At 36.4% G+C, this 15,571-nt stretch overlaps 2 protein-coding genes and 1 long non-coding RNA gene across 3 annotated transcripts in view; 2 read left to right on the top strand and 1 right to left on the bottom strand.

The window, feature by feature from the left end:
- The first annotated feature begins 804 nt into the window (after positions 1-804).
- On the top strand, positions 805-6,081 carry LOC131793645 (peroxisomal targeting signal 2 receptor). Its single transcript, XM_059111083.2, has 11 exons — positions 805-1,063; positions 1,209-1,266; positions 1,525-1,639; positions 2,077-2,112; positions 2,282-2,359; positions 2,713-2,821; positions 3,483-3,592; positions 4,152-4,189; positions 4,462-4,537; positions 5,263-5,418; positions 5,942-6,081. The coding sequence occupies exons 1-11, from the start codon at positions 955-957 to the stop codon at positions 6,005-6,007; spliced, it is 951 nt and encodes a 316-aa protein (XP_058967066.2). The 5' UTR covers positions 805-954; the 3' UTR covers positions 6,008-6,081.
- A 1,040-nt stretch (positions 6,082-7,121) lies between these two features.
- LOC131793644 (major facilitator superfamily domain-containing protein 9) lies at positions 7,122-10,511 on the bottom strand. The gene is made up of 5 exons (XM_059111082.2): positions 10,371-10,511; positions 10,198-10,285; positions 9,695-9,738; positions 8,630-8,759; positions 7,122-8,211 (listed from the first exon to the last, which is right to left on the bottom strand). The coding sequence occupies exons 1-5, from the start codon at positions 10,476-10,478 to the stop codon at positions 7,196-7,198; spliced, it is 1,386 nt and encodes a 461-aa protein (XP_058967065.2). The 5' UTR covers positions 10,479-10,511; the 3' UTR covers positions 7,122-7,195.
- A 3,953-nt stretch (positions 10,512-14,464) lies between these two features.
- Positions 14,465-15,571, top strand: part of LOC136283567 (uncharacterized) — a 1,208-nt gene continuing 101 nt past the window's right edge. The window contains exons 1-3 of the long non-coding RNA XR_010718861.1: positions 14,465-14,889; positions 15,037-15,117; positions 15,475-15,571. The exon at positions 15,475-15,571 is cut by the window's right edge and continues 101 nt beyond it. This is a non-coding gene — a long non-coding RNA (uncharacterized lncRNA). The remainder of the gene's footprint in view (positions 14,890-15,036; positions 15,118-15,474) is intronic.

The raw sequence follows: 15,571 nt of genomic DNA, 5'->3' as shown, positions 1-15,571 counted from the left end.
TTCCACGGGGAGGAGTTACTCGGCCCCCAAGCCAGATAAAGAATAACTCCTATAGCGTGATTCGAACCCGCGACCTCGATGACCTCACATGCACTCGTTGCGCGCCCACGATTACCAGTCGACCATCTGGAATATGCATCATTAAATAATACAAGTTGTCGGTATGGAGAGTTTTCAAATACCGGGCTGGGGGGGAGAGTGAGGAAGTTTGTCTTACTTAGAGTGCAATCGAGCGTTTCCAGTCAAGAATAAAGGAAATAAGTCATGCAAAGGAACATAGGCGTATGTAGTAAATTTGGCGAATGGCGTCTTCGGACAGTTCTCGAAGAAGCTATCAAGTGTGTACATCAGGACAATGTTACGCGCCAGGTATGACGCATTTTTACCTCTACGGACAGACATTTTTATTATAATAAGATCACCTTTATCATAATAAGATCACTTTTTGCCAGACAGGGTTCATTTCTTCACCGGAAATGGCATTCATTTGATGAATTATGCAAGAAAAGCACTTATAATTTTCGCGGCTGTCATGAATTGGCTGTCATACACCAAAGGAATATTTCGCATTTCCTTTTCCTTTTCGCCTAGAAATCATACCATCGTTAATACATGCATGTGAGATTCCCAAGATCTCGATATATTTCTATCTCAATAGAAACATGTATATTCCTCTTATCAAGAACATAAACATCTTGCGCGGTAAATAATGTCTAACGCTTTATCCATCATATATGTTGATTGCAAATGTCGCGTAATTGTTCCGTGACGCTTACACAGTGTATTTAGCTCTAGATGGGGTGTCCTTAGATTAGGCATAATAGTTCACACACAACTGTGAATTTAAAACTCACTTTTCATCAATAGTTTTATTCGATCACTGAAATGAATATATTTAGGGTTTAATATACACCATGTAATTTCATCTCTATTTAAGATTCTTTTTGTCCAGTCATGGCTGTGACATTTCACACTCGTGGACGTCATGGATATGCAGTTAAGTTTTCACCATACTTTGGTCAGAGATTCCTTTGTGCAACTTCACAACATTATGGAATTGCAGGTAAATGAAATCTTTGATACATTCAAAACAATGTGAAGTATTAATGTTACACGTTGGAAGTAAAATCTCTCTTCAGGAATTTACGCACATGTATGTTTCATTCATCATTTATTTTCTATAAAAATTACTTTTTATCATATGCGAGGTGGTGGAACACTATTTGTACTGGACATCGTTCCCAGTGGAATTCAAGTGATCGGCAGGTGTGGTAAAGCTTAAACTTGATTTTTTTTCTTTCAATTTTGGCAACATCCTAACCTTAGAACGAAATTGCCGGGTAATCAATAGAATTTTGTATTATTTCTTTCATGATTTCAGGAGTTTTATACATTTGTACTGATCATAGAGCAAAAAAAACCTTTAGGTCTGATGCAGATTAAAAGAAAACACAAGAAAAATTATCCACTCTCAGAAACGAGGAACTTGAGTGGACTAAAAGACAATACAATTTCTTTTGATAGATGGGAGTGGAGAGAGAGTCTTTTTGATTGTTCATGGAGTGAGCACAATCAGGATTTTAGTATTGCTGCAAGTGGAGATGGTTCAATACAGATGTGGGATCTCAAAAACCCAAAGGTAAATTTTGGAAGCTAACAGACCATTTGGAAAACTGAGTTGTGGTGCATTAAAATAAGTTGGGTTAGCTTGATGGTGTAGACATCCTTTGGTCCTGCAAGCCAATTAGGATAGCTTAGGACTCAGCCCCATATCCCCTAAGAGTAACTAAAATCTAATTTCTCCTTACAATACCACCCCTGAATCAAACATGAAAGTCATAAGAATAGAGTAGATGATCACCAATCAAAGTAGCTCTTGATTGTGAAACAAATTCTCCTCGTCAGCCTCTTTGGAAATGTATGAAGAACAGTATGGAGAATATGCATACTGATCTTAGGGTGTAAAGGGTTATTGGCTTGTGTTTTAGAGAAGAGAACTGGGTTGTGTTTTACATGTACAATGTGATGATGCGCTGAGTAAAGCAGTTGAAAATTAATTCCTCATGTTTTGTTTAGGGTCCTATAAAGGTCTGCAAAGAGCACAGTGCAGAGGTGGGAGGCATTGATTTAAATAATCAGACTCAAATTACAGTGAAAATAAAGCTGTTTTGCCTAGGGTTGAATATAATAATGGTTAATGCTACATGTTTTTCCTGCTTATGTTTTAATACAACAGTGTAACAAGAAAATAAGTTTACTTCTCGTATCTATACTTCTTAAGGTGTATGGTGTTGACTGGAGCTGTAATAGACAACTTGATCAATTTTTAAGTGCATCTTGGGATCACAGCATAAAACTGGTAAGTATTGGTTTACTGTCCAGTAACACAGGGATGATGTGTCAACAGTACTTTAAACTGTCACATTAATCAAAATTAATCAAAACTAAAAGAAACAGAGAAGCCATTTGTTATAAATTTTCACAAGAATATAGAACAATAACAGCATATTCACATGATGTGTACTGTCCAGTAACACAAGATGATGTATCGACTGTGCATGTACTATTAAACTGTCAAATTACAAGCATGACGGGTAGGATTAAGAAGTGCAGTTATGATGCAAATGTGTACCATATTATGGTATTAAAAAAAACAACAACAATATTGAATATTGTAACATACTTATTTTATGCTCTATCTATCTTTCTCAGTGGGATCCAAATGGAGCTCAATCTCTAGCTACATTTGCTGATCATCAGCATGTAGTATACAGTGCAGTGTGGTCTCCACATGTTTCAAGGACATTTGCTTCTGTATCAGGTTACATAAACATCTCACTGTTGGTTCCCCTTCCTCACAATCATTGCTTATAATGGTAATTTAGGCCGAGAATTTGGTTTTAATCCTTTCACTGTCAAAATCTCATCGTTAATTCTCCTTACTGTCTGCAATACAGTTTTTATGATGTTAGTTTGGATAATTTGGTATTGGATCAACTAAAAATCCCCTTATTGATATTTCTCTTTATCATCGTCACTTATCTGCCTGATATTTTACTAATTGGAACTTCTATCTTGGTCACTTGTGGGAGTTAAAGGGTCAAATCAAACGATATCCTCTCAATTGTGTTTTTTTGCTTTTCCCATTATTTGTCTGTCTGTTAAAAAAGAGGAATTAGTTACCAACAAGTCACTCTTGAAATGAAGAGGGCTTACATTAATTGTTACAGAGCAGTTACTGGAGTCATGAATTTAGAATTAATTACAGGCAATAAGAAGTGATAGGATGAAGTAGAGTAGAAAAAAGTCTACAGAAAATTTAACCTCTGTTGGCAAGAGTTTGTATACGACAACATAATTACACCAAGAAAAGCACTTTAAAATTAACAAAAAGAAGACCACCATTGATATCATCAAGAAATTTGATTCATGTCCACTACATAAATAATTATAATACATGTCAGTCATTATTGAAATTGTAGGAGACAACACCCTCAGGATATGGGACATATCAGCCCCTCCACATGCTCAACAGACCATACAGGCTCATGATGGGGAGGTCCTCACTTGTGACTGGGCCAAATATGATGTGGTAAGGGTCTGGATTGATGCCTTAAATAAACTGCAGACACACGTGTACTGTATTGTGAAAGGAAACTGTTAAGGGCAAGGCAGAACTTAACTTAAATGTACACTGTATTTGTACACTGTATTCTAAAGACATGGCAGCAGTGAGGTTATTGGGAAGGGTTTGTGTGTATAATCTCTGGTGCAACTGTTGTTCTGGTGATATGTGCATGAAAAAGTTAGCCTAATTTCCATGCTCTCAATCACTGGAGCCAAATGAAAGAAGAAATGGTGGGTGCATCTGTCTTTGAAATGACTAACATCTCTGTTGCTTGAGTACATGTACTTGTTTGGATTTTCTTTCTTTTGCATGTGTTCTTTTTCCTCATTTCAAGAACATATAAACAGCTGTATTCTAGAATTTCTTTCACAGTTATTATGGGAAAAAGTACAGTCATGTAACCTTATTCAAATTTAACATATGAAAATGATTAATTGTGGTTGTACATCTGTTGGTATTGAGACTAAATAATATAGAAAGGAACATTTCACTTAATCGTCTAACATTTTTGTATCTTATGTAGAATTTAGTGGTAACAGGATCAGTGGATACAAAAATCAGGTACCAGAATGTTATTTATAAGCAATATAGGTATCTATAGTAATCTTTTGCACATGTTGGATATACAGTATATGTCTGGGAAACAGCATAGTTTGAATCACAAGACATCTAATAAAGTTAGTCTATATATTGTTTCAAAAACATAGCTATTTTTTTTTCTAGTACATGTAAGTAGAACATTAATAAGTAAAAGCTAGATATACATACATGTACACCCTGCAGTTACATTTCTAATGGTTGGTTTGGTGTGATTTTCTTCCAACTTATAATAGAGGTTGGGATCTTAGAAACACAACAGCCCCTGTGTTTACTCTTGAAGGTCACCAGTATGCAGTAAGACGAGTTAAGGTAGGAACCGCTTTAAAACCAGTTTCCTGGGAGGGGAAAGGCAGTGTTGGCCTTAATGCAACTCCCTTATTTTTTAAAACAGTGATTCTATCCCTAACCAGTGTAGCCACCATGGTGAGGGGAAAACATTTCAGTGTCTAAATATTGAGGAAGGTGACCAAGTTGGTGACCTGTGTTCAGCTGTTGTGCAGTGTTTTTATTCTCTAGTGTGTAATTTTTCCCAGCAATAATGCAAAGCCTTGTAGTGTTTTTTTTAAGTTTTGATTATTTTTAGTCGGTAAACTTCATATTGGGATGGAGGGTTCTGCATTTTTCTCTGAACCAAATACTGAACTTTTTTGGTGACACTTGATTTTTATGGTCTGATTTCTTTTCAAATTGATTATTTGTCATTTTCATACACTGTAGCTATTTTCAATCAAGGACAATACTCTGTTAATTGGAGCTAAGTGACAGAGAGGGGCTCCTGAGTCCCTCCTGTGTATAGAGAGCTGATTGTCACTTAAAAAAAACTGCTACAAACAGTAGCTTAAGTGAAGATGATACACATAGAATGACATACATGTAAAAGAAGAGGCCATTCACTTATCAGTGGGCTTTACCGATGTGCACACTTACATGTACAGGTGTACGAACATATTCTAAACATGTTTTCACATCAAGAAGTCAGTTATAGTCAGGGTTGATTACAGAAAGTTATCATCTCATCCATTATTTCTCACCAGTGCTCTCCCCACAACGGCACCTTATTGGCATCTTGCTCCTATGACTTTACAGTTCGAACATGGAATATTAGCAATGGAACATGTCCATTCGAGACTATAGAACATCACACTGAATTTGTTCTGGGATTAGACTTTAATCTTCATCTTCCTGGACAGGTAATTTTTACAGAAAGAAATATTTTGACTGATCAATGATGAGTAGATCACTTAATTTTCCAAAGTCCAAGGTTGAGTTAAAGAATTAATGATCTGTGAGCATTTTTTTTTTTAAAATCATGATTATTATCAAAAGCATATGAGCTTTTCATATGAGTTTGTATGATTGGCAGGTGTTTAACTTGGCTTACCTTTGAAATTAGGGTTTTTTTTTAACCCTTTACACTTCAATATTAGTATGCATATTCTCCACACTGTTCTCTATACATTTCCTAAGGTGCTGACAAGGAGAATTTGGTAACAAATCAAGAGCTACTTATTTTAATAAGTTGGTGATCATTCCTCAGTTCTCATAACCTTAATGTTTACTTCAGGGGGGATACTGTAAGGAGAAATTCGATGGCAGGAACTCTTAGGGGTTAAAGGTTAAAAATGGCCTTGTGAACAGTTTTAACTATGGAAAAAAATACCAGTCATGATCAATGAATGTAGGTTTTCCTCTGATTTTTCTCCCATCCTATAGCTTGCTGACTGCTCATGGGATGAAAAAGTGAAAGTACACTCTCCACCTTCTCTACTACAAAGATGACCACCATCACAAGACTTGCAGTAGATTGTAATTTAAAATATTTTTCTAGGATATACACTCTTACATGACAAAATATCCTTTAATACCTCTGATACATTCTTTAGTTTACATCCCATATAATTGCTTAGATGAGAACAACCTGTGTTGCTGAGAACTTACAAGTGAAATTTAACTCTTAAATGTATTTTATTTGTCGATTTATGCATTATACATTAGATCCAACATTTTGGTTTACAGGATGTTTTTTTCTTTAGTAAATAATTCTATGTTATTAAATATTTTGTCCAATATAAAATACTGTTGAGAGAATTTTCTAAAATACTCACATTTGAAATACAAGATTTACAGCTGTACATAACTATGGTTTCAAGTGTCATAGCTTGCCTTTGAACTGAAAAAAGATTGGATTACATGTTACATGTTTGTGTTCTGGACAAGTACTTGATACATGTATGTTATCTGCAAGCATTCTGAGCAAAATGGAACATTGTTCAAAAAGAAAATCTACATTTAAACAGAAATTAAAAATAATTACCACTGATAGTGACTAATTCTCTTGCCAACAGAGGCTAATACCTCTCAGAGATTGGGTACAAAATAATATTATAAAAAACATACAATTTAAGAGATTAATTCTTTCAAATGTACAGTGGAAATACTCTCAAGGAACAACCAATAACTTTGCCTGTAGGGTTACATATTAATTAATTTGAGAGAAATTTTCAGTGAAATAAATTTAGAGTTGTTTCAACTTTGAAATAATTATCAATACATTATGTATTTTACTTTATGAAATAAAGATTTGAAAACCAAATTGACATTTTTCTTTATCCTCATGACTTACCTGCACGATAATGTGTTGATATTGTAAGGAGAAAGTCTTTCTTGGTCACTCATGGGAGTTAAGGGTTACAATTAATTTTAACACAACTCTAGTCGAAGCTTATATTTCTCATGTTCAAGAACAATTATTTATTATTATATGATATCAATAAACTTAAATTAATCCTTCCCATTCTTAACCATTCTCAACTCATGTCTACCCTCTGTCAACAGATAATCAGTGCAAGGGTTTCATTCTTTTTAAAAATAATATGCTTTAATTTATACTTGATAATGACATAGAAGATTGTGAAAGGTTTCTTTGTAACATGGATGGAATCAAAAGCATAGTGTTAAATGTATTTCTCACTGGTCTTTTTTCTCCTTTTTGTTCACTCTGGGCCTATCAAGTGGGAAAAGTATCATGATAACAACACCTATGCCAGCTATAAGAGCACCAATGCTACCAGGCCCATACACACTTACCTCCTGAACAAACCCACCTAAAGCAGGAGAAATCATTCGTGCAAATGACAGTAATGAGTTCCCTATCCCTAACATGACCCCTTTCTCATCCTCACTGCCCCTACGGAAAGTGAGATTAGTCGTGCAGACACGGCAAACTGCACTTGAGATGGCCAGTGGTGTAATGAAGACTGGAATGAACAATATACTGGGTGAGAATGTTATGCCAAGAAGTGATGCCATGAGAAGTAGTGAGAAATGAAGTTGCATCTTTGCATCATTGTGATTGTAGAATTTTGCTATCTTTCCCACTAGAATTCCAGAAAAACCACCCACTAGACCATTGTAAGACATAATATAGCCATTGGTTTTTGGACTGGTGTTAAAGTGAAACTCTAACATGGATGTGAAGTTGCTGCGGAAGACTAGCATTGAAAATCCCATCACGAAACGAATTACTATCAAATCCAGTGAGGAACCTATTGAAGAAATTTTGTATATACTTGTTCCATGGGATGTGGAGGAGCCTGCTCTTTCACTGAGTGCTTTTCTATCCCTCAGTTCTTTTCTATCCAGTTCTTCCTCTGTGTGGTTATCTATTGTGTTGTTTGCTGTATTGTCTTTAGCAAGGAATGCATCATGTTCTTTCCTTGTAAAAGACTGCTTCTTCACTTGTTCAACAGGTGTCACAAAAAACCACACAAAGAAAAAATTGATCAAGAAAATGAATCCAGTTAAAGTGGTCACCCTGGAGAAACCATTTGACTGCATGGCTAAATGTCCGCCGATCAATGGACCAATGACAAAACCAAGACTAGAAAATGCATTGAAGTTCCCAAACACTTTAGGGTGATCTATAGAGGGTGAAACATCTGAAAGATATGTCTTTGCAATACTTTGACTGTGCTTGAAAATCCCTGAAAAGAAACAATACATGACTGTCCATCTTAAAATAAATTGGTAGCAAAACAGAAAAGATCCAATTCATGCACATATTACCATACACTAAAATACTATGATCCTTGTCTCCCAAGATCATGATGCTAATTCTCCCCTCCAGCTGCTACACATTTCCTTGTAAACTAGTTATACGAAGTTGGTGTTAGATCAAGATAACAACTTCTACCTGATAAGTTTGAATGTTCTCATAACCCATTTGCTGGATAATATGAGGATATTGTTAAGAGAAGGTTCATGTTAATCACCTCTGGGAGTCAAAGGGTTTTAACCAACTTTTCTCTGCAGGAGCTCCATGCGCTTAGGTGAAAACTGACAAACACAAGATAGGAGGTCTCATTCAGGTACTTACTATTCAGAAAAAAAAAAGCATCTCACCTACTGGAACTCTGCTGAGTGCTAGAAAAAGTAATGTTGTTGGAATTCCTGTTAGAATATAACCTACAGCCGCACCAAAGAGGCTAATCAGAAGAAGATTTTTTCTTCCAAATACATCACTCAGTTTGCCCTAAAAATATATATAAAATAAAATGGGACAGAAATATACATTAACTTCGAGTTCAAAATAATTCAGAGCTAATTCAAAGTCATTCATAATCAAGTCTGCTGTTTTAATTATCATTGCTTACCATTTTATTTTGTATCATATGGTATTAATTACAATTAAACTAGATATTTAAGCTTGTGCACACTGAGAAAATAGGGGCACACCTTGATATATTCCATATTAGTGTAAATCAACTTGTGATCTATCACAAAAGGTTTGAACTCAGGGGTAACATTTGATTATGTAATCTGATCATCCAGTCAAGGGTAGTCCTGAGAAGTTGTAAGTTGGAATTTATATTTATACATCCCTTAGCTGGTCTCGTAGCTGATTAGTCATCTTCAAAGGAGAGTGTGATGATGACTTCAGATGTGTTTGAAACATCAGTCACTGTTACTTATGATAGACATTCTCAGGATTAGACTCCCATGTGACTAAGTTAAAATCATGAAAATTACATTCACTGAAAAGTGACTGTGGTGGAGTCTATAATTGGCCACAGAATAAACTAAAACAGACTAGTTAAAGGTTCTGAGAGGCTAGAGGCACATACTCAGCAAAACTTAACCATATTACACCCCCCCCTGCCCCCCACAGGGATGATATAAAAAAATTCTGCAATCTCATTGGCTTCACGCTGCATGCTATGGATTCTGTAATAATTGGTGATTAAAGTGAGTAGCCCACCAGTGTGACATTGTAAAAACAAAATAAAATGAAAACATGAGCCTTTCTTGTTGCTTAGTGTTGATGGCTAGTAGATATATTATGTAAACAATTAGATTCTCTAGATTTCTACACGAACTGGTCATTTAGACCTCTCCAAAATCAACTATCATGTGAAGAAATCTCAAACAGTGTGGTGTGACTAGCATGCATATAGCCAGACCTCTTACCATGACAGGACTGGAAAAGAATTGAAGGCCACCATATATGGACCCTGTGACATAATATAACATAAATCAAAAACTTGTGAATATAAAAAATCTGAAGCCTTACCAGCTTTTTGAAATACATTTTTTCCACAACTCTAAGTCTTCAGTTTGTACTTTCAAGACAGTAACCATAACCAAAAATCATAGAAAGAATAGGAATCTTTTGTCTATGTTCAACTTGTTCTTTTGTTTGCACGAGATATTTTTCTGGACAACTTGTCAGACAAGAACAACGATGATGTGAAATACTCATTTTATGAGAAACAAAAACAAAAGCATATATGAATATACAAAAAAATGAACAAGGTTAACTTCCCATCGAGAGGAAGCACTTGAGGTTTTTGTAATGTGGGATAAAGTAAAACATCGAATAAACAGATGTAATTAGTCAATGAACTGGCGAGTTTCCAGGTAGAGCAAATTTATTTATGTTTCGCAGTGTTCTTGTTAGCAGATCCACTCACCGATAACTCCGACAAGTGACGGTGATGCCCCAAGCTCTCTGGCTCTGTGAGTCAATAGAGGTAGGAAGCAGCTTACAGCAAATAAATCCTGTTAGACAAAAGACGGAAACAATCTCTGGTCTCTTGATCAATGTTTGATGTATACTCATTTCAACAAGTCTGAGGAAGCATACCAAAAATCCTACGCAGTACAAACAGTAGATCAGCGCGGTTCCCTCCTTCATCTTCATAAATGAAGATATATTCATCTTTGGCCACTTCCAACCGAGAACGCCATGCATGTTGAATTTGTTTGATTATCTTTCCCACAGAAACAAAATAAACCTTAAATAAGTCGTCTGAGGACTGGGCGCGTTTTGATTGGTTTGTCCTTCCACGTGATCAGACTACTAACTCGTCACGCAAAGATTTGGCCACCAATAACGTAACGTGATGACGATAACGCAAGGTCTCTTTTCGAGTGAACTCGCGGAAAACATCACCAGTCGGGGTTGATTTAAAGATTCAAGTCCCTGAAGTGTAAATACGTGTAGGTAGCTAAATTCATTTCCCTCAACGCCATCTCATTTTGGACTCGTCACGCAAATTTCACAACAAAGAACTGACTTTTCGATACTTTCGTTTCCTTTTACCAGTTATAGATGGTGCTAGCATGTTTTGAAAAAACGGACATAAAAAATAGCACTGCTGGCATAATCACCATACTTTTAGCTGTTTGGTCTCCAAGACTGGTTATGTCTTTGGGGAAGGGGGTTAATTCAATACTGAGTCGTTCGTTCGTCTTCTGGAGAACTGTGCGCACCTGAACTAAAATCACGTCAGTCTTAGTTTCCGCTTTCACGGGTAACAAAATGGCATTGAAAAGGAACGATATGCTAACATGGAGATGTAAATTAAGTCACCGCTCCCAGCACTAGGGTAATTATTCGTCCTGAACACAAAACCATGTTGGAGTAGTATCCGCGCGTAAAACCATAGAGAGGCTATGTTACAGTTTATAGTAAGCATCTTTGCTTTAAAAAAAGTCACCTTCCAAGTGCACTTTTATCGAAATTAATCGAGTTCAGGCACAAACCTAACTGATTGTGAATCGCTTCGATTGTTTATGATCCGGTGTAAACCAAGAACTGTGATAAAATTCAATTATCTTACGTTCAGAATTAAGCGGACGAAAACAGTCCTGTGCTTCTCTGACTAAAAAAAACTTGTGGAATTCACCGCCGCATAACGTTAATTTCAATCAGTCGAAAAAACTAGCGGTCACATCAAATGCTTTCTGAGGTATTTTCGCTCCGAGGCTAAAAACTAATCAGATGCGGAAGAAAATCTTGCTAATAAGGATCATTGCGTTACAATGCAGATGCGTGTCATTGATGTTCGAAAGAAATTTGGCATATTTTAGTTCTGAACTTATTCAAGGACGTTAATATATTTTTGTTAATATGTTTTGGCAGACTATGCATGCGTTTATTATTTTTAGAAGTTGGATGTTTACCATTAATGTAGATCTCTCAGAGATATTCCGTAAAGGTGGCTTTTGAGATAAGAGCAGCATTGCATGAGTCGCAATTTCCCAACCATGGTCATCTTTAGATCAAGTTCTATATGCACGAGTTTAGCATAGATATTCTTTGATTTTATTTCCTTTTTCAAGTTTTCAAAAACGAGATAATTTTTAGCATAATTTGGAAAAAAATAGACCAGTGCTGGCAGGATATGATATGCTACTTTTACTAGCACAATCTCTAGGGGCTTAGTTAAGCTACTAAGCCGGCAGTTTTTGGCGAGCGTGGTAAACATGAAGATAAAGGAGCCGCGAAAAAAAAGTAGAACTCTGTATTTCTTTCACGGATTCACCGTTAGGAAGCTTGGTATAGTATCGACGACAAAAAGAGTTGTTATTCAGTGTATCGCGCAGTTAGAAAACCGCATCGTTAATATTAAAATTTGTGTTTTAGGTAATTGTCCTGTTAGACCGCATGTTTTACATTTCTTTTACATTTATTTATAATTCTCGCAAAAAAAAAGACAAAAACAACAACAACCAAAAAAATTAGCAAAATAAAGACTTTCTTAATTGAATCTCAGCCAAGGTATATTCTTAGTATGCTCTTAAAATTTTCGGCTAATTAATCGCAGCCTACACATTCTTAAAAGAAGGTTCTCATAAAACGAATAGTAGACGATCGTCATTTGATAGTGCTCTATCATAAGAATTATCTATGACTATACTATGAAACCTTTGCATGGAAAGAAATTCAATTTTCATATATGCACTCGTTTTCTTTCCTTATCCTCAGAGTTGCCTCTCGCTCATTCCATGTTTTAAAAGCTGAATTAGTGAGCCATTTGACATGGCGGCTTTTCGTGCGTGCAGGACGACATCTTTTCGATGGCTTCATTATCGCGATAGTGGAATGAAAAAAAAACGTAGCAGAAAGACGATAAATAGTTAAATAATTTTGGAACAAATACCGGGTTAAAGAAGAATTATCTCTGTCTTGGCCAATCAAAACTTGGTAATTTTTCCCTCTGTGTTGTGATCAAGTATCATTTTTAAAAAGGACGAAATAGAGCGATACCGTTCTGCCGGCCATACTAGTACGTTCCAGAGGTTGTCGAGACATTAAGGTAAAAGGGAATGATTTTAATGTTGTCTGAGAAAAAAAATCAACGTTCTTCAGTATGTTCAGATGGGCTGCATTATATAAGGATCAAAAAAGGGCTCTTAAACATCCGATTACTTGTCATGTCAATTGTTCATGCCGGCATAATTTTAAGCATAATATTGACTAAAATTCTTTAGCATAAACGCGTTGAACTGCATTTCTAGTACTTTTATAATGAAGTTTTCAAGGTCGTTTTCAGCATATGCACAAATGAGAGCTAATTGTAAATTTGTGTCGATAACTTGGTTTCAAATTACTGTCAACAAAATCTGGTCAAAATTTTCAAAATTTGGGTTTTTTCGGTCTCTAGTTGAGAAATCATTTAAGTGTAATTTATTGAAAGAAAGAATACAAATTCTTCCATGGAATGCGAGAGAGCACTGAAAGAGTGTTTTACGGTAGCTGATACCGAATAGTGAAAAGTGTAATAATACTCGTCCCCAGCAGAGTGTTCATGTTCTTCGCGGACTCTCGTCCGGGATCTCGATTTGCATGTTTCGTTTACATCGTGTATTGCACCGCACAAATGAGAAGAAGCTGTCACATTTCCAAAAACATTGAGAAGAAAGAGTCATCGTGAAACGGTGAAAAAGGAAAGTTGCTTTATGGTGAATCTAAAAGATAGCTCGGGCCAAGGAAATCGAAGGCAGAAGATTTTGATGAAGTGAAAATTTTGCCTTTCCCAATGAATTTTTTGTACTTCGTTCAACCCACTCGTTTTTCCTGGTGAGGGCACGAGATGACCTTCCCTGGAATTGCGATGGACCTCTTTGTCACGAGACTTGCCAAGGGAGTTCAATGTTGCCTATCATTGGTTGGTAATGTGACCGTAATAACACACGACTGAATACGATGAAAAACCGGGAATTTTTCTGGAGGCTAAAAACTCGAGGTTTGTTTTTACGCAAGCTACTTCTACTTAAATGAATTAATGAGGTGTGTAGATTTGTTGGATTTTCGTGAAAATTGGCCAGATTGCTCTTTAGATATTAACGCACAATTTTCTCTCGGCACTCTTAATCCCCACGCTATCATTTTATTCAACACCGACGCAGCACCACAATTTCTTTAAAAGACTGACACCTTTCATTCGTAAATATGCGCAGTATGAGAATTTGGTCGAATGAAATGTTTTGCTTGAGGTGGCACAGGTAGCCCAAGCTCACGTCTCTAGAAAAAGCCAACGTCACGCGTTGTGTGACTCGGTGTTAAGTTACGAGAGGAACTGTTGAAAATTTCAACACCTTATGAGGACTAGTATGGGGAACGAAATATAGTCCATTTACAACGATAAACTTCTGCCGTTTTAAGCTTGCTTTACCATCGCTGTTATTCCTGTTACTTCGTCTTTTAACAAGAAAAAAAGCGATGGTAAAACAAGCTTAAAACGGCAGAAATCGCCAGAAACTACAACGAACACTCAGGATGTGAGTAAGTTTTATTGATTTTACGTGTAAATTGTTCGTATTTCGAAATATTTATCGTTATAAATCGACCTACTTCGCTTCTCATACTATTCCTTATAAACTTTACACCGAGTCACACAACGCGTGACGCTTTCATGAATTAATCGTTGGCTTTTTCTCGAGACGTGAGCTTGGGCTACCTGTGGAATTGAAGGAAACCTCTTATCACCGGTAAGTTTCACCTGTCACCTAAGTTTCACCATCACGGGAGGCAAAAAGGAAATGGGGGTTGGAAGGCTCTTAAACGCCCTTAGATTGAGTTATTACGTGGTAAATTATGTAAAATCACGAGCATAACTTTGGGCGTAATGATATGTTTTCAGGGAAGAGGCTCAAAATTAAAATGCTCGAATTTTCCAGTATAATGTTTCTGATCCCAATTGTAGCCGTTATATATTCAAGAATTGCTGTGGAAAAGTATCAGTTCATAGGTGGAGGTAGTGTTTGAAAAGATGGGAACCGCAGCAACCTGGATTTTGATACTGCTTCTTTCTTCGATGTTGGTCGAAGGGATGATACTCAACATAAAGGGAAAAAAAGGGGAAATTCAAAGAAAAGTATGTTTCTTTGACTTCTTCCAAAACGTGCCAAAATTATCCATTAATCGGGAACTGACTACTCACTTACTTGTTACTTTGAGTTAAAGTTCGGTGGTGTAAACCAGTTACTTCTGTTAAAAGCCTTTTTAATGAAACTATTTACAGGCAAAGAGGCTGAAGAGAAAGCACCAAGAACGTGAAAATTCAGAAATCTTGACGCTGAACAACTGTAGACGGTTGAAAGAGGTTAGTAAACAAAACCGTCTCTGATTCAGTCTCTCTTCTTGGTACTAAACGAACAGGCGTTGCACGCAACGAGCAGCATATGCTTGTGTTTCGAATCAACGCCAAAACTTTTCTAATTTCCTGTAATTAGTCAATCTTGTTTTCGCTTTAGCAGCACAATCTTTTGTCGTTCTATTCGTCCAGGCTTTAATTTTGATGGATTTAAGACCACCACCGCAAAAATGTACTATGCTAAGTCCAGCTAAACTATTGGGTATGAGTAAAAGGGCACAGGTAAACTTTTTGTTTAATTTTTTTTGTCACGTCAGCCTTTTCCGGCCGAAACAAATCTTTGTTCGGTATGCTTTGCTTTTTCAGATACAGATGGAGCTGAAATTCCGGAGAGACTTCTGCTTACAGGCTCGTGAGCTAGGATGTCAGATGGATTAGGCGAAACCACCAATCCATGAAACTC

The sequence above is a fragment of the Pocillopora verrucosa genome, chromosome 9 (genome assembly GCF_036669915.1).
Source record: "Pocillopora verrucosa isolate sample1 chromosome 9, ASM3666991v2, whole genome shotgun sequence".
Classification (NCBI taxonomy): Eukaryota; Metazoa; Cnidaria; class Anthozoa; order Scleractinia; family Pocilloporidae; genus Pocillopora; species Pocillopora verrucosa.
The sequence above is the reverse complement of the archived record's forward strand: the minus strand, read 5'-3'. Positions and strand labels throughout refer to the sequence as shown.

Excerpts from the sequence above, each read along its gene's own strand:
- LOC131793645 (XM_059111083.2), top strand. The coding sequence starts at position 955 with ATGGCTGTGACATTTCACACTCGTGGACGTCATGGATATGCAGTTAAG. Across the intron at positions 2,822-3,482 it reads GACATTTGCTTCTGTATCAG|GAGACAACACCCTCAGGATA; the intron begins GTTACATAAACA and ends TTGAAATTGTAG. Across the intron at positions 5,419-5,941 it reads ATCTTCATCTTCCTGGACAG|CTTGCTGACTGCTCATGGGA; the intron begins GTAATTTTTACA and ends CCCATCCTATAG.
- LOC131793644 (XM_059111082.2), bottom strand. The coding sequence starts at position 10,478 with ATGCATGGCGTTCTCGGTTGGAAGTGGCCAAAGATGAATATATCTTCA. Across the intron at positions 9,739-10,197 it reads GTCACTTGTCGGAGTTATCG|GGTCCATATATGGTGGCCTT; the intron begins GTGAGTGGATCT and ends ATTATGTCACAG. Across the intron at positions 8,760-9,694 it reads TCTTTTCCAGTCCTGTCATG|GGCAAACTGAGTGATGTATT; the intron begins GTAAGAGGTCTG and ends ATATATTTTTAG.